This window comes from Bubalus kerabau, chromosome 23 (genome assembly GCF_029407905.1).
Source record: "Bubalus kerabau isolate K-KA32 ecotype Philippines breed swamp buffalo chromosome 23, PCC_UOA_SB_1v2, whole genome shotgun sequence".
Lineage (NCBI taxonomy): Eukaryota > Metazoa > Chordata > Mammalia > Artiodactyla > Bovidae > Bubalus > Bubalus kerabau.
In genome coordinates this window covers 33,891,158-33,914,460 of record NC_073646.1, presented here as the reverse complement: position 1 = coordinate 33,914,460, position 23,303 = coordinate 33,891,158, and the positions used below count along the sequence as shown (strand labels likewise).

The following is a 23,303-nucleotide window of genomic DNA, read 5'->3' as shown; positions in this document are numbered from 1 at the left end:
GGAATTAGTGATCTGAGAGAGTAAGGAGGGAGCCACTTGTCTTTTATGACCGAGCCTCAGAAATCACTTGTCCCTTCTGCCACGTTCTACCCATTAGAAGCCAGGAATTTGGGACTTTCCTGGGGGTCCAGTGGTGAGGACTCCATGCTTCCACTGCACGGGGCACAGACAGGTTTAGTCCCTGCTCAGGGAGCTAAGATCCTGCAAGCTGCATGGCATGGCCATAAAAAAAAAATGAAGCCAAGAACTTGATCCAGTTCATACTCAAAACGGAGAGAGAGGAATTAAACTCCACCTCGTGAAAGAACAGGTGTCCAAGAAATATGTGGCCAGATGGATAGATGTTTTTTGTTTCAATTTCAGGCCTTTCAAGCAAGGGAGAGGCTTCTTAAGAATATATTTGTTTGTTTGTTCGGCTCTGCCAGTCCTTGTTGCAGCGCTCAGAGTCTTTACTTGGGGCTCGTGAACTCTTAGTTGTGGCTTGTGGGATCTAGTTCCCCCGACCAGGGATCAACCCCAGGCCCCCTGCTTTGGGAGTCCAGAGTCTCAGCCCCTGGACCACCAGGGAAGTCCTGTGGACACATTTTTAAAGTACCACGCAGTTATAGGGGACAGGAAAATGTGGAATTCATTTATACCCAAAAAAGGATGAGGTGAGACTTTGCAGCAACTTTGCCTTGTGGAGGTCTCAGCCTCACTTTGATGAGAGGTTTGTTAAGAAACCAGGTACTAGCGGGGTGATCTCAGGCAAGTTACTCAGCCTCTCTGAGACTCAGTTTTCCCACATACAAAATGGAAATAATGCTGCGTTTGTTATCTATGTTAACAAATTGTTCTGAGGGATTGATTAGGATACTGCGTGCTAAATTGCTTCTGTCATGCCCAACTCTTTGCAACCCCGTGGGCTGTAGCCTGCCAGGCTTCTCTGTCCATGGGATTCTCCAGGCAAGAATACTGGAGTGGGTTGCCATGCCCTCCTCCAGGGGATCTTCCCCACCCAGGGATTGAACCCGCATCTCCTACATCTCCTACACTGGCAGGCGGGTTCTTTACCACTAGCGCCACCTGGGAAGCCCCAACTAGGATGTTACATATGAATAAAGTACTTAGCCCAGATAGCCACTTAATAAATTAAAGATGTTCCTTTTTTTCATTTTAATGAACCAAATGATCTCTTTAGTGATTCACGCTAAATTGTGGCAGAGACTTTGGCTCTGTGGGAGAGGCCAGCAGGGCTGAGGGTTCGAGGGGATGCCGACAAGGCCAGAGCTGGGTGAGAACCCGGATACATCAGACATGACAGTTAGGTTTTGAAGGTCGAGACTCAGGAGAGGCCCAGGATGGACTGGCTGTGCCTGCATGATACGCACTGCTCATGGGGCGGACCGGGGGTTTCCCAGGTGGCTCCGAGGGTAAAGAATCCACCTGCAGTGCAGGAGACATGAGTTCGATCCCTGGGTCTTGATGATCCCCTGGAGGAGGAGGGCGTGGCGACCCCCTCCAGTATTCTTGCTTGGAGAATCCCGTGGATGGAGGAGCCTGGGGGACTGCAGTCCATGGGGTCACACAGAGTCAGGCAGGACCGCAGAAAACAGAGCACACCCATGCGGTGGGTGGACAGAGGCCAGCGGCCTCCAGACCGCGGGGTTCCTGCTCGGACGGGCCTCACTTGTCCCTCCTGTGTTTTGATAGAGAAATGGGACGCCTTCATAAAGGAAACCGAGGACATCAACACTCTGCGGGAGTGCGTGCAGATCCTGTTTAACAGCAGATATGGTGAGTGGGCGGCGCGGGCCGTGGGGTGGCCCCGGCAGCGCGCTGAGCAGCTCATTATGTGGCAATCACTCCTGTTCCCCAACATGACAGCAGGAGCCATATGCTGGTACCCGCGCACCATCAACGCGAATGTCATCTCCTGTCTGGGGAGGGGGTGGTTGTGTCAATATTTCCCTTCCAGATTCCCCGGGTGGGGGCGGGGGGACTGATGGCATAGCCCCAGACTTTGACTCACCTGTGGGAGGCGGGCTGGAAGCCTGGTGGGGTGACTGCCCATCTAGGGGACCATCCAGAGAAATGTTTGTCGGCCTGGTGTGCCCACAAGTTCCCCGTTGCATCGTGCCGTATCCCGCCACCTCATTTGTGCCCCCTTCCTGGTGTGCCCCCTGCCCGACGAGCCCTTTGCAGGTTTTTCGGACCAGACTCCTTACTTGTTCTTCAAAATTCAGTCTGGGCCCTCAAAACCCTGATGGTTTCCTCTCTGTTCCATGTCGCATGCTTGATGCACCATGTCTGTATCTGTCCCCATGAGGGGCCCAGGCAGCCCTGGCCCCTCGGTGTCCCCGGCACCTAGGCCAGAGCTGGGCTCAGAGCACATGTCAGCTCATGGTATCCTGGGCAACAGACACAGGTGGTAACCGGGGCCAGGGTGGGGGGTCTCCCACATGGTGGTGCTTCAGCCAAGCGTGCAGGGCAGCCACTGGTTGGCTCGGAGGCAGGGGCCAGACCTGGAAATTCACGCTGAGTCCCGGGATCCCCAAGTCCCCTCCCACACCTGGTCCTCTTTGTCCCATCAGCAGTCCCGTCTCACCCTCACTGATTAGCTCAGCCTCTGTGGAGCTCTGCCTGTGAGCCCCGCTCTGATCAGATGCAGTGTGGCCCTGGCCAGGGTGGGATGAGGTGACGCACGTACCCCCAGATCACTCGGCTCGCAGCTGTGATGTCACTGAACTCACCAGCATCACGCAGCCCCCGGGGGGTGGTCCCTCTGCATGAGGAGACCGGGGGAGGGGCACCACCCAGAGCCACAGGGACAGAGAGGAGGGTCCGGGGCTGGGGAACTGCTGCGCCTGTGGGGTCGGGGGAGAGCACTGCCCTGGGAGTCCACAGCCACTTGCCAGGTGCCCTGGAGGTGCCCAGTCCTCCCTAACCTTGACCTTCTCACCATAACCAGACCAGCCCCAAATCAAGACGGCTCCTCTGCTCCCCCTCCCTCCTTGCTGTTGTTCAGTCACTAAGGGGTGTCCGACTCTTTTGCGGCCCCACGGACTGTAGCCCTCCAGGCTCCTCTGTCCATGGGATTCTCCAGGCAAGAATACTGGAGTGGGTTGCCATTTCCTTCTCCAGGGGATCTTCCTGACCCAGGGATCAAACCCGAGTCTCCTGCTTGGCAGGTGGATTCATGACCGCTGAGCCACCTGGCCGGCTCCTCTCCCCCGCTGCTTGGCTGAAAAAAACCCTCTTTCTCTGCTCACAACACTTCTGACAGCAGAAATCAGTGTTTACCATGCCACGCAACCCTGCAGTTCTCTGTGAATACCAGCTTGGGGCCCTACATTTGTTTTAATTCTGACCCTAACTCCCCGTGGTTACAGACACCCTCCCCCAGGTTAAGGGCTCAGTCCCCCAAGATCGCACCCCTACTTCAGACACCATTCACAATAATGGGTCCCCAGGGCACCCACACTTCTGTCCAACTTGTCTACCCATCTGCAGTTCCCACGACCCCCTCCAGGGATTTGGCAGTTTGCCAGAAGGATTCCCAGGTGGCTCAGCGGTGAGGCATCCACCTGCCAGTGCAGGAGACGCAGGAGATACCCTGGAGGAGAAATGGGAACCCACTCCAGTATTATCACAGAGAAGCCTGGTGGGCTATAGTCCGTGTGATCTCAAAGAGTCGGACACAACTGAAGCGACTAAGTATACACACATACTCAAACACACACACACACACACGCACACGCACACGCACAGCAGAGTTGAAGATCACATGTGTCCTTACTATATCACATATCGCACTTGCTTCTTCCCTTTTTTAAAAAAATTTAATTTTATTTATTTCTTTTGTCTGTGCTGGGTCTTTGTTGCTGCACAGGCTTTTCTCTAGTTGCAAGGCTCGGGGGCTGCTCTCTAGGTGTGGTACGTGGGCTTCTCATTGTGGTGGCTTCTCTTGTTGCGGAGCACAGGCTCTAGGGCACAGACTCAGTAGTTGTGGGGCATGGGCTTAGTTGCCCCTAGGCGTGTGGGATCTTCCCACATCAAGGATTGAACCCATGTCTCCTGCATTGGCAGGTGGATTCTTCACCAGTGAACCATCAGGGAAGCCCCCTTTCTTCCCTTCATTTTTGTTCTCACTCACTGACCCGTTGGCTCACTTCTCAGTAATGCGTTTTGAGCCCCCGACCTTGTGTCGGGCACTCAGACCAGCTCTGGTCTCAAGGTGCTTCAGCAGGTGCCTAAAGATGTGTCTGCGGTGGTACACGGTGGTATACTGTAGTACGTGCTGGTGTGTAGTGGCATGCAGGAGTGGGGGGCCTTAGAAAGGGAGGATGACTCAGAGCCAGGCTTGGGGAGTCAGGGGTGGCTTCCTGGAGGAGGTGTTCTTTGATCCACCCTGGGGCTGGGGAAGCTTGAGTCACGTGGGCTTGGTGGGCTGGTGGGTTGGGGTGGGGCTGAGCGAGGCGGGGTACTGCAGAGGGCTGTCAGCTGAGTTTCTCCCCTTCCTCCCCAGCCAGGTGTGAGCTGGATGGGGGAGCAGAGAGAGGGTAGCTGGGGAAGGCTGGTTCCATCTGCAGTGGGTGGGTTCTGCCCTCACCACATGGGCACAGCCACTGCCAGTCTTTAGCCTGTTGTGTGTGCTGGATGTTTCCAGAATGTTCCGCCTGTCCCCAAGGCCAGTACCTTGGGCCCACCACCATGGCCAAACCCAAGGAGGAGTGTTGGGGTTGAAGTGGTTGAGACCTCGCCCCCGCTCAGGCCAGGGCTCCCTCTGAGCTGTCCCTTCGGCTCCCCAGGGGAGAAGCTGCCCCCCATGAGTATTGGGAGACCCTCTGGGTGGGTGGGGATGTTGTCTGGATGCCTGAAGCATCCCACAGACCCAGGACTTGCAGATCTTGCTCCTGGTTCTCACCCCCACCATTTCAGCTCCCAACTCTGGGCGAAGTGGGCCAGTGATGGGGCTGGGGTTCAGAGAGAAAAAAAGAAAAGGAATGAGGGGACCCCAGCCTTCAGGAAGCCTCAACGTCTCTACCACTGAGGAGAGGTTGAAATGATACAAGGGTCCAAGGATTGTACATGGGGGCTCCATCCTCCCCTTCCAAGCAGTCAGCAGCTGGGGCTTCTGCGAACCAGATCTCTGTCCGGGCTGGTGGCGGGACAGGCCCAGTAAGTCAGATGAACCCGAGCGGAGCTGGATTCACATGGACTCGAAAAACCCAAGAACCCATCACTCAAGTGCTGAGGCTGGGGGGTGGCTGGTGATGCTTGGGAACCGGTGGCAGTGGGGAGAGAGAGAGAAATGGTTTGACAGCTGCTGAGATTTCGAGGGTTTAATTAGACAACGAGCCAAGTGTGATCTTCACAGTGGGATTTGGCTGCCAAAGCCGCCAACGCAGACCTGGGCCGCGTCAACAGAGAAACAGTCTTGGCGGCGTCCCGGACGGGGACTGTGTCCTGCCTGGGTCCCGGCGTGGCTGATGGCAGGGAAGGCGGCCCAGGTCTGGGTTGGCACTTGTCTGGATGCAGATGAAGCCTGGCGTGACCCGAGGAGCCAGGCCAAGATGGCGGGCGGCCTGAGGGGCAGAGGGGAGCTGGCAGGGCCTTGGGACAGGCTGGAGACACCCTTGGGCAAGGCACGAGCGAAGTGGACAGCCGGCCCAGCTTTGTCTCCCAGGCTTTGGGGCCCCATGATAGCACCATCAAGCACATACTAGGCATTCAAAACTACTGGGTGAGAGAATAAATGGAAAGGAGGAGCTAAGGGACTTCCCTGATGGCCCAGTGGTTAAGAATCCACCTTGCAATGCAGGGAACGTGGGTTTGATCCATGGTTGGGGAACTAAGGTCCCACATGCCATGGAGCAGCTAAGCCCACGCATGTCAACTACTGAGCCCACACACCACAAGGAAAGATCCTGCTTGCCACAACTAAGACTCGATGCAGTCAAATTAATTAATTAATTTTTTAAAATACTAAAAAAGAGCAGAAAGGAGAAGCTGGGGTGTATGAGTGACCGAAATGGCAGGACCACACCAAACGGTCTGAAAGAAAAGAACAAGGAACTGCTTCCCAAGCTCAGATTCCATCTACGCTGCTGTTGGCAAAGCTGTCAGCTTCCAGCAGCGTCTTATCTATGTCACTGACGAGTGAGCAGCATACTGGGCCCCTCCCTGCAGGAAAGGGCATACCTGTATGACCGGAAGCATCTTGCCAAGAGCCCAGCATGAGCCTGGAAGCTTCCTGAAGCCGCTCATTGACTCCCAGATACACAGGGAGCAGCTACTGTGTGTCCTGCCCTAGCTCAGTCCCAGACAGTGAACCAACGCGCAGATAAATGTGTTTGTAACATCAGGTTATGATAAATGTAGGATGAAAAACAAAGCGGGGTGGGCTAGGGAGGGATGGAGGGGCTGCTCTAGGCTGGTAAGGTGACAGCTGAGAGGACGCTTGAGTGGGGAGAGGGAGGGAAGGAAGGCTATTGTGATCTGGGAGAAGAGTGTCTGAGGAGATAGAAGAGCAGGTGCAAAGGCCCTGGGGTGAGTGTGTGCCTGGCGCGTTAGGGAAGCAACAGGGAGGCTGGAGAGGGACTTCACTGGTGATCCAGTGATCAGGACTCCGCCCTCCAATTCAGGGGACACAGGTTCAGTCCCTGATTGGGGAACTAAGATCTCACATGGCAAAAAAGAGAAAGCTGGGGAGACTGGGACGAGCAAGCAGAGAGCGGTGAAAGGAGGGAGATCAGGTCAGAGGTTCTGGTCACACAGGGCTTTGTGGGACTTTGGCTGCTGCTGAGTGAGATGGGAAACTATGGGCATTTTTTAAAGGGCAGAGTGACATATTTCAGGAGAATCCCCTCTGGCTGCTGTGTGGCCAGAGTGGTTGGTACACCTGGGAGGTGGGAGGTGGTGATGACCAGGCCCTGGGGCCCTGCATGTCCCGCAGCCTCCATCCTGCGTTCAGCCTTGCCGTTGCCCTTCCAGCGGAAGCCCTGGGCCTGGACCACATGGTCCCCGTCCCCTACAGGAAGATCGCCTGCGACCCGGAGGCCGTGGAGATCGTGGGCATCCCAGACAAGATCCCCTTCAAGCGCCCCTGCACCTACGGAGTCCCCAAGCTGAAGCGGATCCTGGAGGAGCGGCACAGCATCCACTTTGTCATTAAGAGGTAGGGGGCGGGGAGCAGGGGAGCCTGGGCTCGGGGTACCAGGGTAGCAGAGCTGGGCAGGGGGGAACAACAGGCATGAAGCGGGGCCCTCGGGCAGTGACAAGGGGGTGGGGTGAATGAAGGGATTCTCTGACAGTTGTGTGGCCTCCTCCTCCTGGCCTCTTCTGAGAATGAAATGGAAAAATGGAGGCACAGTGCTTGGCCCAAGTGGGCACTTGCTAAGTTTTTAGAGGTGTTTTCCTGCCCCTAAAGAAGAACCGAGGGTTTCATGGTGGTGCAGTGGTGAAGAATCCAACTGCCGATGCAGGAGACGCAGGTTCCATCCCTGGGTCAGGAAGATCCCCTGGAGGAGAAAATGGCAACCCACTCCAGTATTCTTGCCTGGGAAATCCCATGGACAGAGGAGCCTGGCGGGCTACAGTCTATGGGGTCACAGAAGAGTTGGACTCGACTGTGTATCTAAACAACAATGAAGACGAGCTGAGGCCTTTGCCCTTAACTGCCTTCAGAGGGGAGCCCCCCTGAGCTCGGGTGGGATGGGCCAGCCTCACCTTCTGCACCTCCCATTCGTTGGGTGGCCCTGCCTGCTGGCAGTTTTCTGCCTTTCCTGCTCTTCCAGGTGATCAGTTTCCCTGGTGCAGGTGGGTGGGAGAGGGCAGGCACGACGGACTCCAGAATGGCAGCCCCTGCCTCCTAGACCTAGACCTACCACCTGCTCCTCCACCCCCAATCCCCGCCTTGTCTCCCAACTCCCGCAGAGGACCTTGCCCTCACATCCGGCTCAACTCACTGCCGAACCAGCGTCTCCAGGCAAGGCCAGACTTCCTGGGATGCTTCCTCCCAAATAGTTTGAGATGATAGGGAGGGGGCCAGAGGCCATTCTGTCCAGCCCCCCTGCCTCCAGCGTCACTGATTGCATTGGCCCCCTCCCAGGCGTCTGTTCCGGGAGCTCTCTGGGGCGCGCTCCCACCGTGTGTGTGGACTCACGTGCCTGCTTGCACGTTTGATGCACTAGACTGTAAGCTGGGGCTGTGGCTCGTTGCCGAATCCCCAGCACCCACAGCAGTCCCTGGTATGTGCGAGATGCCAGTACCTATCTGTGGAACAGATGGATGGATGGATGGATGGATGGAAGTGCTTGTCCAAATTTGGACTCGTGCCATCTGATTTCTTAGAGCGTAGGAAATAAACAGAGTCATGGGAGAAAGGAAAAATGGTGGTGGAGGGGGGCTGAATACCTGTTGAAGGTGGGCCTCTGAGGGTCCCATCTGTTAAGCCAGACCTGGAGGCTGAGAAAGACCGCCCGCACCCAGCTGGGCACTATCTGGGCATAAGAATTGACTTTAGTGAGCAGCCCAGACACCTGGGGTTCCAGACGGTGGGGATTGTCTTTGAGAACATGGAATTGTTCTGGAGCTTTGGGAAGGACCTCTGTAGGGTTGCTGGATGCCAGCCTGGCTGCTGGGGGAGACTGGTGTGAGTTGGTGGCTGTGGCCTCAGGCCTGGTTGGCATGATGCGCGGAGGGAGAGAAGTGGCTGGATTGGGGATCGAATCTGAGGGGTGATGCCGATGTTGTGTGCTGGTGGGTGGACCGTGGAAATGGGGTGGAGGGCAGGAAAGAAGGATCACCCCCACATGGCTGCTTGAGTTCATCTTGGAGATGCTCAGGAGATGAAATTTTCAGAAGCCCCACTGAGAGGTCAGAAGCTCAGGTCTGAGTTGGAGATAGAAATCTGAGAGTTGCAGACTTCCCTGGTGGTCCAGTGGTTAAGACTTCACGCTCCCAGTGCAGGGGGCTTGGGTTCAATCCCTGGTGAGGGAACTAAGATCCCTCATGCTGTGCAGCATGGCCAAAAAAAAAAAAAAAAAACTATAAGAAATCTCAAGAGTTGGCAGTGTGGTCCAGGAAGGGATCACAGGGCAGAGGAGAGAGATAGAGGTGAGACGAGAAGAGGGCCCACATTGGACCCTGGGATCCCCATGTTAGAGGCTGGGGTTGGGAAGAGGAGGGGTCACCAGCAGAGGAGGCTGAGCATGGCCCAGAGCTGGGCAGACATCTCGCTGCCACTGGGGGTGGTGACTCTGAAAGCCAGCTCTAACGGTGGGGGACCCCCTCTCAGAACCCTTCACCATGTGACCGCTCCCAGGGTGCCACGCTGTCATCTGTCAGCCACCTCCATACACACCTCGGTTTCTCTCCACCTTCGTTCCTGGTTCTCTGAGCTCCTGCCGCCTCACCTGTCTCCATCCTTTGCTGAAACCCTTCCCTCTACCTGGCGCTGCTCCCCACCCTCCTTCCCACCTGTCTTGTCTTTCAAGGCTCCCTTTCCTGCCTGGAAGCCGTCCCCTGTCCTCACTCAGAAAGAACTTACCCCTCCGGCAGCAGGTGGCTTCTTCCCCCCATCGGCGCCCCCACCACCCGCCGTCACACGGTGGCAGGGGGACCACCTCTGAGCCGCCTCTTGTGCCCTTGGAACCCCTTCCCCGGGGCGGGGATCCCACTTGATAAATCACTCTGGAGGTGAATTGGAATCAAGCGCCCTTCTTTCAGGAAGTGCCTACTGTTGTCTAGCTTAAATCTCTTTTGCTGCTGCCTGGGTCCTTTGCCTTCAGTTGACTCCTGGTAGCGAGGGAGGTGGGGCGGAAAGCAGCAAGGACATCCCTGTGACCCTTTACATACCTGACCGTGGTATTTGCGTCCTTGCTGTGACACAAATACCTCACCTTCATCCCCCTCTATCCAAACTGTAGTTTGTTTAATCCTTCACTAGTATTTGCCAGGCGCCTCCTGAGGGCCAAGCCCTTCACTGAGCTCTACTGAGGACCTCATGAAACAACAGGCACAATCCTCACCTGCCCCCAGGAGTGATGGTCACTCCTGTGATGAGTTCCGGGAGAATCAAAACATGTTTCCAGGTGCAGACTTGGTGGCATCAGAGCAGCAAGCCTGTGGGACTTCCTGGAGGAGGAGGCTTGGAATCAGGCAGACCGGGTTTGAAATCACACACTGTGTGATAACCTAGAATAGCACTTCTCTTCTAAGCCTCAGTGTCTTCATTTGTAAAAACAGAGATAATGGTGCCCGCACCCCCCACTGACATAGTCCAGTGGCTAAGACTGCGCTCCCAATGCAGGGGGCCCGAGTTTGATCCCTGGTCGGGGAACTAGATCCCACATGCCACAAGTAAGAATTTGCATGCACAAAAAAAAAAAAAAAAAAAGAATTTGCATGCACGACTAAAGATCCCGCATGCCGCAACTAAGTCCCAGCCCAGCCAAATAAATATTTTTTTAAAAAAGTGATGCCCCACCTTTCAGGTTTTTCTCATCCTAAAATGAGGAGGTGGACCTAACATACCTGGCCTGTAGTAGCTGCTCAGCAAACACAAGGCCTTTCCCTCGACCTCATCTCCCTCCATATAGAAGAGTACTTGAGTGTATCAGTGCCGACAACCTAGGTTTGAATGGCCCTACCATTTCCCAGCTGTGTGTCCTTGGGCAAGTTACTGAACTGCTCCGTGCCTCACTTGCCTCATCTGTAAAATGGGGCTGATGATTGTTCAAGCCTCATAACACTGATTGGGGACTAAATGGATGTGAGTAAGGGGCTTAGGGGCTTCCCACATCAGACCTTCTCCCTGTCATCTGCCCGCTGCCTCCAGTTCTACCAGGAACTGCAGGCCAAGGTCTCAAGCCCCCTCCCCTGGGCTCCCTGATAAGTAAATGTGACCATAGATCATAAAACCGCCATTAATGCTGGCGGCCTCCCATTGCTGGGCGGGGCTGAGGAAGTGGTTCGGAGAAGAAGGCAGGTGTCCCCAGAATTCCTCCCTGCAGCTGCTGCTCAGCCTCGGGGGACCCCGACAAGCATGAGCCTCCAGGGGCATGGGAGGAGCCAGAGGCCTCTCAGAATAAGAGAAGGCGTCTTGCTTGGAGGCTCACTGCCCCGGCCACCCAGGCTCTGCCTTGTGTCAGCAGCCTTTTTGCCTCTGTTTCAATTTCCCTCTGGGTCTGCCTTGGGCACTGTCGGGTCCCGTTGTATTTCAACTCAGACATCCGTTCCTTTTTGGGGCTTCCCTGGTGGCTCAGAGGGTAAAGAATCCACCTGCAATGCGGGAGACCCGGGTTCGACCCCTGGGTTGGGAAGATTCCCCTGTAGAGGGGCATGGCAACCCACTCCAGTGTTCTTGCCTGGAGAATCCCATGGACGGAGGAGCCTGGTGGGCTATACAGTCTGTGGGGCTGCAAAGAGTCAATCACGACTGAGCCCCTAACATACACACACATCCCTTCATCTGTCCCATGTCACCTCTGCAGCTTGAGTTTAGTACCCAAAGCCCTGGCCCCTTTTCCAGCCACTTCATGGCACACAGGCTGTACTGCAGCCGCCCCCTGCCCCCCGACCAGCTGCGTGAAGCTCCTCAGCCTGCTGGGGGCCACCCTGGTGGGGGCTGGGAGCAAAGCAGCAAGAACAGCAGCCCCGGAGGCAGGCAGCTAGCCTTGCCGACCTTTACTCCATTCTGTTTCCTGGAATAAGAATTCCAGGTGTCTTATCAGAATGACTCAGGAGTCCCTGCGTGGCCCCTGGGCCATCCGCCATCCCTGCTGCAGTCCGCTCTCTGTGTGCTGATGGAGTGATCCAAGGGTGCCATGCCCTCCTGGAGGCTCCCTTTGCCCATGGGGTAGAGACCACCTGCCGGGGCACAGCGCTGCAGGCTGGTCACCTCCCACGGGACACCTCCAGCTGGCCATGTGGAACTGCCAGCCCTCCCCCGTGTCTCTACCTGGCCCACCTCTCTGGCCTCTCACCTGAGCTCCTCATCCTCAACTCCAGGAAGTCTTTTCCGACCCCCTCCCTGCTTGGGTCCCGTAGGCTTCTGAGACACCCCTGAGAGGTCCCATGCGTCACCCTACAAGGCTACAATCTGGGACAAGCCCAGCCTGTGCTGGGGGATCGGGATCTCCCGTCGTTGAGATGCAGGTGTTGGTGGGTAAAGGGTGTGGAGCCCTGGGGGAGAGAGGTGTGAGTTATCCAGCAACTGTGGCCAAGGAGAACTGAGGTCTGTAGGAAGCCCCCCCATGCCCCCGGGTGTCGCGATGAATAGGTTGGACCCTCTGGGACCCCCCCAGGGCCTGGCCAATCGATGCTTCCCCTGACTGTGGAGAAATGGTTTGGGGTGTTTGGCTGTTGGCGGTTATCTGGCTCCTCTGGACCGTGCCCTCTCCTGCCCCCATGTGCGGCCAACCTGGTGCCAGGTCTGCAGCTGCAGCCTGCATGTGGGGCTAGAGTGACCGTCACGGAAGGGGCCCGAGCCCGGCTCCCCTCTCACGCCCGTCTCTCCTCTCTCCCCAGGATGTTCGACGAGCGAATTTTCACAGGTATGTGTGGGGACTGTCCAGTTTGTTCTAAAGCCACCAAGCTGATGCCCCTGAGTGCCTGAGCTGCCATCACACCAGACCCTGGTGTGGGAAGGGAGCCTGGGGGTGGCTTCTGCATTCTGGGGCAGACATGGGGGCCCCCAGCTCCCAGGTGCAGACAGACCATCAGGACACCCAGCCCCAGATGTTGTCAAATGCGAACACGTGAGAGGTACTCTCCTCAGCTCTTAGCATTTTTTTTTTCCCAACAATAGTTATAATATGTATTTAAAGTAATACATTTACAGCCCAAATAGTTCTACATTGTACACTTCAGGTTTAACCAACTTCATAAAAATACTTGAGAACAGCTGTATCCACAGATTTAGATTACTGAATTATTTCTTTGCCCATTCTTCTCTCTCTTTTCTTTCCCGAATAACCTCTTTCAGATATGGTTCAAGGTAGAATTTATCCTCCTCATATTTTGTCCACTGCTCTTTAGGCAGGATCTGCTGCCTCATGCTGAGGTCCAGTGCTCTCTTAATGCGAAACACTCTGTCATTATAAAGGTTCTCAGGAAGCCTTATGGCTTCTTTTACATCGTCATTCTCATATATTGTGTCATCTTGCATTAAGCCCAGTTTATTGAACCCGGCAGCACTGTAATACCATTTTCGAATACCTTCCAGCCACCTGCTTGATGCTGAAACAGTTGGCCGGCCCGCCATGTTGATCTGACAGCTGTTAGCATTTTTAACTTTTAGTTTTCAATAGTCTCTTAAGTGGGTTCTGTTCTTTTCCCTGAAGTCCAGCTAGTGAGCTCCGGGGTCTGGATGCAAACCCAAGTGCCCAGGCCTTGAGCAGTGGGCGGGCCGCCTCTCACGAAAAAGAGGTGGGCTCTGCTGCGTACTGCAAAGGGAGCTCGCATCTTGGGGTGCAATGTATCTGGGTCCCTGCCTCCCCCAGCTTTGTGACCTTGGGCAAGGTCAGATGGGCCTCAGTTTCCACATCCGTGAAGTGGTAAGAGCTCCATCCTCTGGGTTGGTGCTCTGGGTTCCTGGGATAACTAAATGTAGAGGGTGGTCCCGTGGTACAGCCTTGGGAAGACTTGGCCCCTTTCTCAAGGGCTCCCTGAGCCCCAGTAGCACATGTGCGGTCAGAGTGGTCATTTCCAGCTTCTCCTTCCTGCCCAGTCCTCTGAGATCCTTGCCATCCTTACTCCTCGTCCCAGGAGGGGTCTCTCTCCCTGGACCCCTTTCCAGCTCGGCTGGATACAGAGACCACAGGGAGGGGCGGAGGCCAGGCCATACATGATGGGTGCCCCCTAGCAACTGCCCCCAGGCGCCCCCCCAGGCCAAGAAGGCTGGCGAGCCTCCTGCCTGACCACCCTGCCCCTCCCTGGCTCTCCCTACCAGGGAACAAGTTTACCAAAGACCCCACAAAGCTGGAGCCAGCCAGCCCGCCAGAGGACGCCTCTACGGAGGTGGCCCGTGCTGCCGTCCTGGATCTGGCTGGGACCACCCGGTAAGGCCATCCGCCATCCCCACCCCACCTCTGCGGGGAGGAGCAGGGACAGGCCGGATCCCTCCACCTGGACACCCCGCACAGGGCCGTTCTACACAGACACTGTGTGCCCCACCCCACTGCGGGCCCGGGAGACTCTAAAGCGACCCAGAAGGAACAGAGACTCTGCTGATTTTCTTTCACCCAGAGGACTCTCGTCAACCCTCGGGATCTAAGAAACCTTCCTTGCCACACAGACTAGACCGGCGTCTGCCCTGCGTGGCCACAAGGCCCTGCACTCTGCTCATGGCCTGGTCACCCTTCACCAATGTCCGCACGGAGGCCCTGGGCTCCTGGGCGCCAGGGATGGGCCATCTGTCCCTGAGTCCCCTCGTCTGGTCTGGTTCTGCCCTGACGGTGCTCTGTGAATGAACTGAATCATCCAGCCCAGGGCCCTCCCCAGCTTCACTTCCCCCCACCCCAGAGCCCCCAACCCCCTCCAGGCTGGTGGTCCCTACAGCTCAGTCCCCCCCAGCAAGCCCTGATCACACCCCCACCTCGTGCTAAGCTGTGGGGCTCCCAGACTGGCCAGACCCAGGCCTCGGGAGCTGCCAGCAGGTGGGCAAGGTGGGCACCTGGAAGGTCACCCCAGGAGAGGGAGCAGGGCCTTGGCCGGGGCAGCCAGGAGACTGTTGTCCTGGGCGACGGGGCCCTGGGAGTCTTGCTGGGGTGGGAGCCGGTGCGGTCAGGGGTGTGTTCTGGATTGGCAGCCACTGAGGGCCCCTGACTGCTCGAAGGGCGAGAACAGGGGGTGATGCCATGTCGTTTCTCGACTTCCTTCCCACAGGTCAGACAAGAGCAGTCTCTCCGAAGACTGCGGGCCAGGTGAGGAGCTGGAACCCACTGCATGTGTCCGGAGCGGTGGGTGCCTTGGGCAGGAAGCAGGCTCAGACTATGAGCCCGGTTCAGTTCAGTTCAGTCGCTCAGTCACGTCCGACTCCTTGCGACCCCATGGACTGCAGCACGCCAGGCTTCCCTGTCCATCACCAACTCCTGGAGTTTACTCAAACTCATGTCCATCAAGTCAGTGATGCCATCCAGCCATCTCATCCTCTGTCATCCCCTTCTCCTCCCCCCATCAGTCCTTCCTGGAGGACTAAGGAAAATCCTCTGCTCACCACTGTCCCCCCTTCCCAGCTGCAGAGCAGGCTGAGGGCCGCGGAGGGGCACGTGGGATGTGGTGGCTTTGTGTAGGATTCTACCACTGCCTCCTCATCCTTGGCAATTCCAGTCTCAGTGACCAGGTCTATATGCCGCATCTGCCTATAGATCAGACACCAGAGCTGATTTGACTTTCTCTGGTGCTACTAACGAGTCCCAGACAGGGGAGTGTTCAGGAGTGACCTACCTTACCGGGCCAAGTTCATGCCCCCACATGACCGGATCCCTCATCTCCTCCTCGTTTCGCAGGAACCTCCGGGGAGCTGGGTGGGTTGAGACCCATCAAAATTGAGCCAGAGGATCCGGATATCATCCAGGTCACCGTCCCAGGTAAGGGCTGATCCTGCCGCCCACACCTGAACCTTCAGAGATGGAGCAGCTCCCAAAACGGGGGCCCTGGGACTGCCACAACCAAAACGTCCCCTCCTGGGCTGACCCACTGTCTCTCTAGCACCTGCCCTGGCCAAGAAGGTGTCTCCAGGCCACTGTTTTTCGGTCTGGTCTGACCATGAAAAGGTGCAGCATTCTGGGTGCTTTCTGCAGCCATCCCTGCCAGTGCAGGGGGCCCAGGTTCAATCCCTGGTCGGGAAACTAAGGTCCTATATGCCACACAGCCAAAAAGCAAATAGAATGGAAAGAATTTTAAGAAAAAAAGAAAATAAAAAAGAGAAGGTCGTTGAAATAAGAAGACTTGAGTTTGACTCCAGACCTGGATCCCTCTGGGCCTCAGTTTCCACGTCTGTGAAGTGGGGCATGTCCTTGGCCTCTGGAGGGTCAGTATGGGGTAAATCCAGGGCTCCAGGCCCCTTGGGCTCCCGCTGACCCCTGGCACAGCTACCCTCCCAGAGTCCAAGGGGAGGTTTCCTGTAGGGTCCTGCTCTAGGGGTGTACAGGGCTGGGGGTCCCTGGGGACCATGGTAAGGTGGGACAGACAGAAGATCCTCTCATCATGTGGAGTTTTGCCTCCAGACCCTTCCCCAGCCTCTGAGGAAATGACAGACTCGATGCCTGGACATCTGCCCTCAGAAGATTCTGGTTACGGGATGGAGATGCTGACTGGTAAGAGACGGGCTGGGCTCCTCTGGTGCCTCAGACAGTAAAGAATCTGCCTGCAGCGTGGGAGACCCAGATTCAATCCCTGGGTGGGGAAGATCCCCTGGAGAAGGGAATGGGAACCCACTCCGGTATTCTTGCCTGGGAAATCCCATGGACAGAGGAGCCTGGCAGGCTATGGTCCATGGGGTCACAATGAATCAGACACGACTGAGCAACTAACAGGAACAGAAAGGAGATGGGCTGGAACCCACCTCCCTGGGATTTTTCTGGGTATTGACTGCCCCCCTTAGAAGAAACTCAGTATATGCCTGACTCCCCCAGCCAGGCTAGGTTCCTTTCTGAAAACTTGAACTAGACTCTGAGTTATATTCCGCTTGGTTACTCTGTCTTTCCCAGGAGCTCCCATGTGGATAAATTTGTTCCTTTATTCAGTAGCTACTTATCGAGCACCTATTATATACCAGGTCCCATGCAAAGTGCTGGGGACAGAGCAGTGAACCCAACAGACCGCAAAGCCCCCGCCCTTGTGGGCTGACATGCCAGTGCAGGAAGACAGACAGTAAGCAAAGCAATAGAAAAATAGGGAAATTCCCTGGCGGTCTAGTGTTTACGGGGCTTCCCTGGTGGCTCCAACAGTAAAGAGTCTGCCTGCAGTGTGGGAGAGTCTGCCTGCAGTGTGGGAGACCCTGGTTCGATCCCTGGGTCAGGAAGATCCCCTGGAGGAGGGAATGGCAACCCACTCCCTTGCCTGGAGAATTCCATGCATAGAGGAACCTGTCGGGCTGCAGGCCATGGGGTCGCGAAAAGTCGGACATGACTGGGCACACACACTCACCCACTCTGACCGTGGGAGCTGAGAATAGATGCTAGAGGGCTAGAGAGAAAGACAGACACTTGTGATAATTTAGACAAGAGGAATGATTGGGCAGGTGGAGATTAGCAGGAGGAGGGTGGAGTTCTCCATGTTTTGTTTTTCGGAAATGTTCAAAACCACAAAAAGTTGAGAATAATTTAATGAATCTCACACGCTCGGCTCCAACCATTATCAACAGATGTTATCATAGGTAATAAGAAATAAGAATTTGAACTTCCTTAGTGGTGCAGTGGTTAAAACTGCACACTTCCAATTGCTTCGGCTGTGGGTTCAATCCCTGGTCAGGGAACTAAGATCCCACGTGCCATGAGGTATAACCAAAATTTTTTTAATTAAAAAAAAAGAATTATACATAGTTAACATTTTTGAAAAGTAAGTCATTAGAAAGACAAATAGTAAATTATACAAGGTTTCCAGATATGGTGGAAAATTATATTAGTCCTTAAATGATTTGAGTTTGGAAAACTCTGTAACAAGGGCTGCTGGGCCAGGGCAGGAAACTTTAGGAAGAGGGCTGGAGTTTGTTACCGTTGCGTGTGATGTCAAGTATGGGCTTGATGGGGGGATGGGGACTGGTGGGGTGGAGGGGGGGTGTTACTTAAGGACACCGTGCAAAAGCATAGTAGGTGTATTTCAATGAACAGTGCAAAAAAAAGCTCATCATGTTCAGTGTGAGAAGCAAGTGCAAAAAGATATGGACAATATAGCATTTTTCCAAATTTGAAATGTAAAAATAGTATCGCTAATGTTTTATTAATGTTTTAAAAAATCATGTGCAAATATGACAAAATGCTCACATATATTCATTCCGGCTGGTGGGTCCATGAGGGTTGGTTACCATACTCTGTATGCCTTGCTGCACTTTTTAATTTTCCCCTACCAAAAATAAACAAATGACTAGAAAAATAAATAAGAAGGCTTCCTACGGGCCCAGATGGGTGGTGACAGAATAAAGGCAGAGCGTCTCTGCTGCTCGTCTGCTTCCGTCTTCCCTGTCAGGAAAAACGGTCTGGAAAACAGGAGAGTGACCTGGACCTGGGAGTCTAGAGCAGGAGGAGGTATCGAGGGTCCCCAGGTCTGCTGTGGGTGAATGGGTCTCCAGGTAATACCTGCGATCCGCTGTCTATAGGATATGAGAAGTCACGGCGGACAAAGATGAGCTGACGACAGACTTGGAGATGAGGTTTTGCCCAAAGCAAAGACAGGTGGACTCAGTCCCAGGCGCAGTTCTGGGACGGGTGTCTACATGGGCGACCGTGAGCCCTCAGAAAGGACCCCGTGTGGGGTCAGCCACAGGAGTGGGTCGACTCATTATGCCATCAACATTTCCAACTGACCCTGGGCTGGCTGGAGAAGCTCCTTATGACTTTTATAAACAAAAGGGTTTCGACTCTAAACACAGTTTTAAGTAGTGTTTTCAGTTTAAATGAAAGGTAGTTGAGGACTTCCCTGGCGGTTCAGTAGTTAAGACTCCCCACTCCCAATGCAAGGGGCACGGGGTTTGACCCCTGATTGGGGAACTGAGATCCCACATGCTACTCAGCACTGCCAAGAAAAAAGAAAAAAGTTATTTGAATTTCAAGCAAGAAAAGGGGGCTCTAGGGGGATCCCAGCCTCCACTGGGGGAAGATTTCCCCCAGTGTCCTGGAGGGCTTGGTCCCTCCTTGAACATGTATTGGTGAGACCTTAGGCAGCAAGATTATGCAGATTGCAGATCCCTGGGGAGGAATGGTCCATCTGTCCAAGAATGATGTTCCCCATGGCTTTGACAGACTGGAACACTGCGCTGAAACGCACAGGAGAAAGTCACAACCCCAGGATGTGTGTTGTGGGTTGCGTTCACTGGGGACCAGTCTCTGAGATGGAGCCTAGCATGTGGGGTGTTTTTTAGGGGCTGCCCTGGGGATCAGCACCTGGGTAAGGCTGGGGACAGAAGCAGGGGAGGGGACAAGGGAGAAGACAGGAAGCGGGGAGCTGTGTGTGTGGAGCTGGGGGCTGGGCTGGTGATCCGCCTGGTCACCCTCCATCACTGTTTCCAGGAATTGATGTCAGCTCAGAACTGCCTGTTTAGGCGGAGTCAGGTGGGCCCAGCATCCACTGCCCACAACGTACCTGTTTCCCTGATGAAAGTTTAGTCCTAAAGCTCTGGCCCTTTTAAAATCAGGGGCTGAGCAGAGATGAAACCTTCCAGAACCTTCGGGGTTGAGCCCCAAGGCTCCAGCTCGTCTGGTGATCTGAAAAGCAGGCTCCCTTTTTCCCGCACCGAGAGAGTGGGGCCTTGACCACGTCATGGGAGCTCTCCCTGTCACGGGAGTCCCTGCGTCCCTTCTCATCGAGTATCCTCTCCACCAGCTGGCCGAGAGCAGACCCGGGATCCACCTGCTCCACCCCTCCTCCTCGGCCCAGCCTTGTGGGCTGAAAAGGGGCCGTCCAAGGGTTGGCCCCGCGTGGGACAGCACCTGGCAACACAGGGCAAGCTTCCTAAGTTGCAGTTCCCTTCCGGTTGTTTCAAGCGTTGAAAATCCCTGTGCCTTCCTCCAGTGCTGGCACGAAAGAGTCGCTGCTGATGGAGGTCCCGCCCCGGCACCCGACTCCTGTCTGCACTTGTATCTCATCTTCCTGCCAAAATCTGTCCATCTCCTGAGTTTGCAGCCACCCTTCCCACAGGCATGGCTCCCCTCTCCCTGCCTGTGTCCCTCTCCTTCCTGGACACTTGGATCCGACCCACGTATTCCTCTCCCCGGTCCCCCCCAAGGCCAATCTCCCCCCTCCCGCTTACAGCCTAAGCCCTAACCTCCCGTGTTGTTCCCTGTGCCGTGTCTTTGCTGCCAGTTGGACCCACATCTGGGGACAAGGATGAGTCCTTGCCAGGGCCAAGTCACCTTGTCAGAGGCCCCAGAACCTTATGACCTTAGATAGGTTCACATCCCCATCCCCTTATCCGTCTCCATTTTTAAGATTTTTTTTTTATTTGTATACAGACCATTTTAAAACCTTTATTGAACTTGTTATAATATTGCTACTGTTTTATGTTTTGGATTTTTGGCCATGAGCCGTGTGGGCTCGCTGATCCTGGATCGAACCCACAACCCCTGCATTGGAAGGCAAAGTCTTAACCACTGGACCCCCAGAGAAGTCCTGTGCTTCTGTCTGTCTTTATGGCGTCACTGCCGTCTGACATCACGTGTTGTGTCTGGCGTCACGCCAGGAGGACAGGCGTTGTCTTGTTGCTGCGTTTCCTCTGTTCCTTGAGCAGAGCCTGGAGGCAGTGGAAGGAAGGATGGGGTGGCGTGGGGCTGGTCTCCAGGCCACGCATCCCAAAGGTGTCCGGTCTCGAAAGCTCACATGGAGGCGAGGGTGGGTGCTTGTGCAAAACTGGGGTCCCTGATCCTGTCTGGGGGTCACCGTGCTGTTCTCCGGACTCGGCCTGCACTCCCTGCCTGTCCGACCTCACTTTGGAGGTGCAGAGATGATGAACGTGGCTGCATGGCTCCCTCTTCTCTTTCAGACAAAGGCGCCGGCGAGGACCCTCGGCCCGAGGAAAGGCCAGTGGAGGGTAAGGCACTGTCTGCTTCCCACTTCTCTCTCCCTCCCTACCCGGGCCTCCTCCCCTCCCCTGTCCCACAGCTCCCTTTTGTTTCTCTCCAGACACTGGGTTTGGGGGTGGGTGTCCTATAGGCTACTTGAATTGGGAGAAGGTTTATAGACCTGTTTTCTAGAACTAGGAGGTACGTGGTCAGAGGTAGGAGCAGCTGTTCCTGGTAAGAGACACTGTAAGACTTTCTTATTTTGTTTTATATACACCCTACTTCTTTCCAGAAAGCTTTTAAGGCTGAGGTCTGAGCCTAGTCTTCCTGAACAAGTCGAACAAGGCCTGAAAGCACAAAATTGGCTTTGGGTCCAGTAGACATGTTCAGTCTCAGGAACATGGCTCATTCCCAGCCTGCAAAGAGTGGGAGTAGGACAGGCAGGGAGGTCAAGGTGAGGATGGGGCTGTGTCTGCCCCTGGAATGGAATGAGTGGGTGTCAGAGGAGAGGAGTGTCTCTTTCCCAATCCCAAAAGTGGGGAGTGTGACTCTACAATTTTAACAGATGTCTACTGCCATCTGGTGGCAGCACACTCAATTTGCAGGCTTAGTGTACACACACTAGCTAAGTCACTGTGCTTGACTAGACTTCCCAGGTGGCGCAGTGGTAAAGAATCCACCTGCCAATGCAGGAGATGCAGGTTCAATCCCTGGGTCAGGAAGGTCCCCTGGAGAGGAAATGGCAACCCACTTCAGTATTCTTGCCTGACACATCCCATGGACAGAGGAACCTGGTGGGCTACAGCCCAGGGGGTTACAAAGAGTTGGACATGACTGAGCACACATACATACATACATACATACATAAGTCACTGTGCTGGTCGAGAGTGACATTCACATAGAAAATCGCATGGTCATCCTTAGGCCTCAGAACCTTCCATTCAGGCCTGGTGATGCCCTAGACCCGATTTCACAAGCAGATATTTGAGCCCAGGAATTGTGGACCTGTCTGCAGAGAGGCCACTTCTGAGGAAATAGGTTATCTGCCATCACCACCCTTCCCCTTTCCAAGGTTTCAGCGTAGGGCATCCTTGGTGCCAGCAAAGCTGGGACATGAGCTGAGAAGCAGGGTCCTGCTGCCGCTGGGGAGGTTCAGCAAACTGCCCTTTGCCTTCCAGACAGTCACGGCGATGTGATCCGGCCTCTGCGGAAGCAGGTGGAACTGCTTTTCAACACGCGATACGGTGAGCAAGGAGCCGGGCAGGGTTGGGGGTATCTGGGTCTCCCTCCAGCTGCCGTGTTATCAGAGGGACTGACCCCCCCCCCCCCATCGCAGCTGCTCCCTGAACAGGGAGGAGCCGGGGGAGGGGGGGCGCTGGAGCACTGCAGGGGCTGCTGCCCAGCCCCCTCCTCAGCTCCAGACATCCCGCCTGGGGAGACTGAGGCACTGCTGGAGAACCCCACCCTCTGAAACACAGCACCCCTGTCTTCTCCATCAACACACTCACACTCATGGTCTGCCTTAGCCTCAGTTGGGAGAGGCCGCTGTGTCAGCTGTAACTGCCCCTCTGTCCCCCACAGACACCCTCATTCAGGGTCCTCAGGAGGATGCACGCATGGCAAGATCTTTCCTACTAGAAAGGCAGGGGAGAAGCCTGCTCTTCATTCAGCCCCTGTGGTTGGCCAGGCGCTGGCAAGGTGCTTCACACACCTTCTCCCATCCCGTCTCACAAAAATCCCTGTGTCCTAATACCCATTTTACAGATGAGGAAAATCGAGGCCTGGGGAAGTGCCATGGCTTGTCTGAGGCCCCACGACTAGTGAGTGGTAGTGCCTGGCCTGGGCCTCAGATCTCTCCAGTTCGCGAGGAGTGGTGTTGGACCACACGGGATTGGGGTTATTTATGGTGGCAGAGGGACCTTCCAGAGGGCCTTTCTGGCAGCACGGGGATGAGTGGACTTGGGTGGAGCCGATACCAGGTTTCACCAGCTGTCAGTGGTTTCTCCTGCACTGCCAGGGCATGAGGGTGTGGACTGAACGTAAGATTGAGGGTCCCATTGACTTGGATTCCAATCCCCGGGACCTGAGGGATCCCGGGACCTGAGACAAGTCACATCCCCTCTGGGCTCTGGGCCACTTACCCACAAGACTGAGGCTGACGGTACTTAACCTCTCAGGAGGGTCAGGAAGGTTCAGCTGAGAGCTAAGTTTCAAAAGGGCTCTGGCCCCCCCATGCAGACATGGGAGGTGGGAATCGAGGCTCGTGGCCCCGTAGATCTGGATGGCCCTACAGCAGCCGTATCTCTGCAGCCAAGGCCATTGGCATCTCGGAGCCTGTCAAGGTGCCCTACTCCAAGTTCCTGATGTACCCAGAGGAGCTGTTTGTGGTGGGGCTGCCTGAAGGCATCTCCCTCCGCAGGCCCAACTGCTTTGGGATCGCCAAGCTCCGGAAGATCCTGGAAGCCAGCAACAGCATCCAGTTTGTCATCAAGAGGTAAGGCCCGACAGGGTCCACGGGAGCCGCTTCAGGCTTGCTCAGCACCAAGGAGAAGTGCCAAGTAGCTATTTTCCTCTTTAGATTGGGGAAGGCGCTTTTGTATT

At 55.3% G+C, this 23,303-nt stretch overlaps 2 protein-coding genes across 2 annotated transcripts in view; one reads left to right on the top strand and one right to left on the bottom strand.

Annotated features, from left to right (window-relative positions):
- GTF2IRD1 (GTF2I repeat domain containing 1) overlaps nucleotides 1-23,303 on the top strand; it is a 117,504-nt gene that overhangs the window by 52,487 nt on the left and 41,714 nt on the right. Inside the window, exons 8-17 of the mRNA XM_055561667.1 lie at nucleotides 1,693-1,776; nucleotides 6,976-7,159; nucleotides 12,514-12,539; nucleotides 13,937-14,045; nucleotides 14,872-14,909; nucleotides 15,495-15,575; nucleotides 16,215-16,304; nucleotides 20,684-20,731; nucleotides 21,881-21,946; nucleotides 23,013-23,196. Of these exons, the coding sequence (XP_055417642.1) occupies nucleotides 1,693-1,776; nucleotides 6,976-7,159; nucleotides 12,514-12,539; nucleotides 13,937-14,045; nucleotides 14,872-14,909; nucleotides 15,495-15,575; nucleotides 16,215-16,304; nucleotides 20,684-20,731; nucleotides 21,881-21,946; nucleotides 23,013-23,196 (910 nt within the window). The remainder of the gene's footprint in view (nucleotides 1-1,692; nucleotides 1,777-6,975; nucleotides 7,160-12,513; nucleotides 12,540-13,936; nucleotides 14,046-14,871; nucleotides 14,910-15,494; nucleotides 15,576-16,214; nucleotides 16,305-20,683; nucleotides 20,732-21,880; nucleotides 21,947-23,012; nucleotides 23,197-23,303) is intronic.
- Nucleotides 12,773-13,256, bottom strand: LOC129637496 (cytochrome b-c1 complex subunit 7-like). Its single transcript, XM_055561668.1, has one exon. The coding sequence runs from the start codon at nucleotides 13,247-13,249 to the stop codon at nucleotides 12,917-12,919; it is 333 nt and encodes a 110-aa protein (XP_055417643.1). The 5' UTR covers nucleotides 13,250-13,256; the 3' UTR covers nucleotides 12,773-12,916.

What these genes read in the sequence shown, in the direction of transcription:
- LOC129637496 (XM_055561668.1), bottom strand. Translation starts at nt 13,249, where the DNA reads ATGGCGGGCCGGCCAACTGTTTCAGCATCAAGCAGGTGGCTGGAAGGT.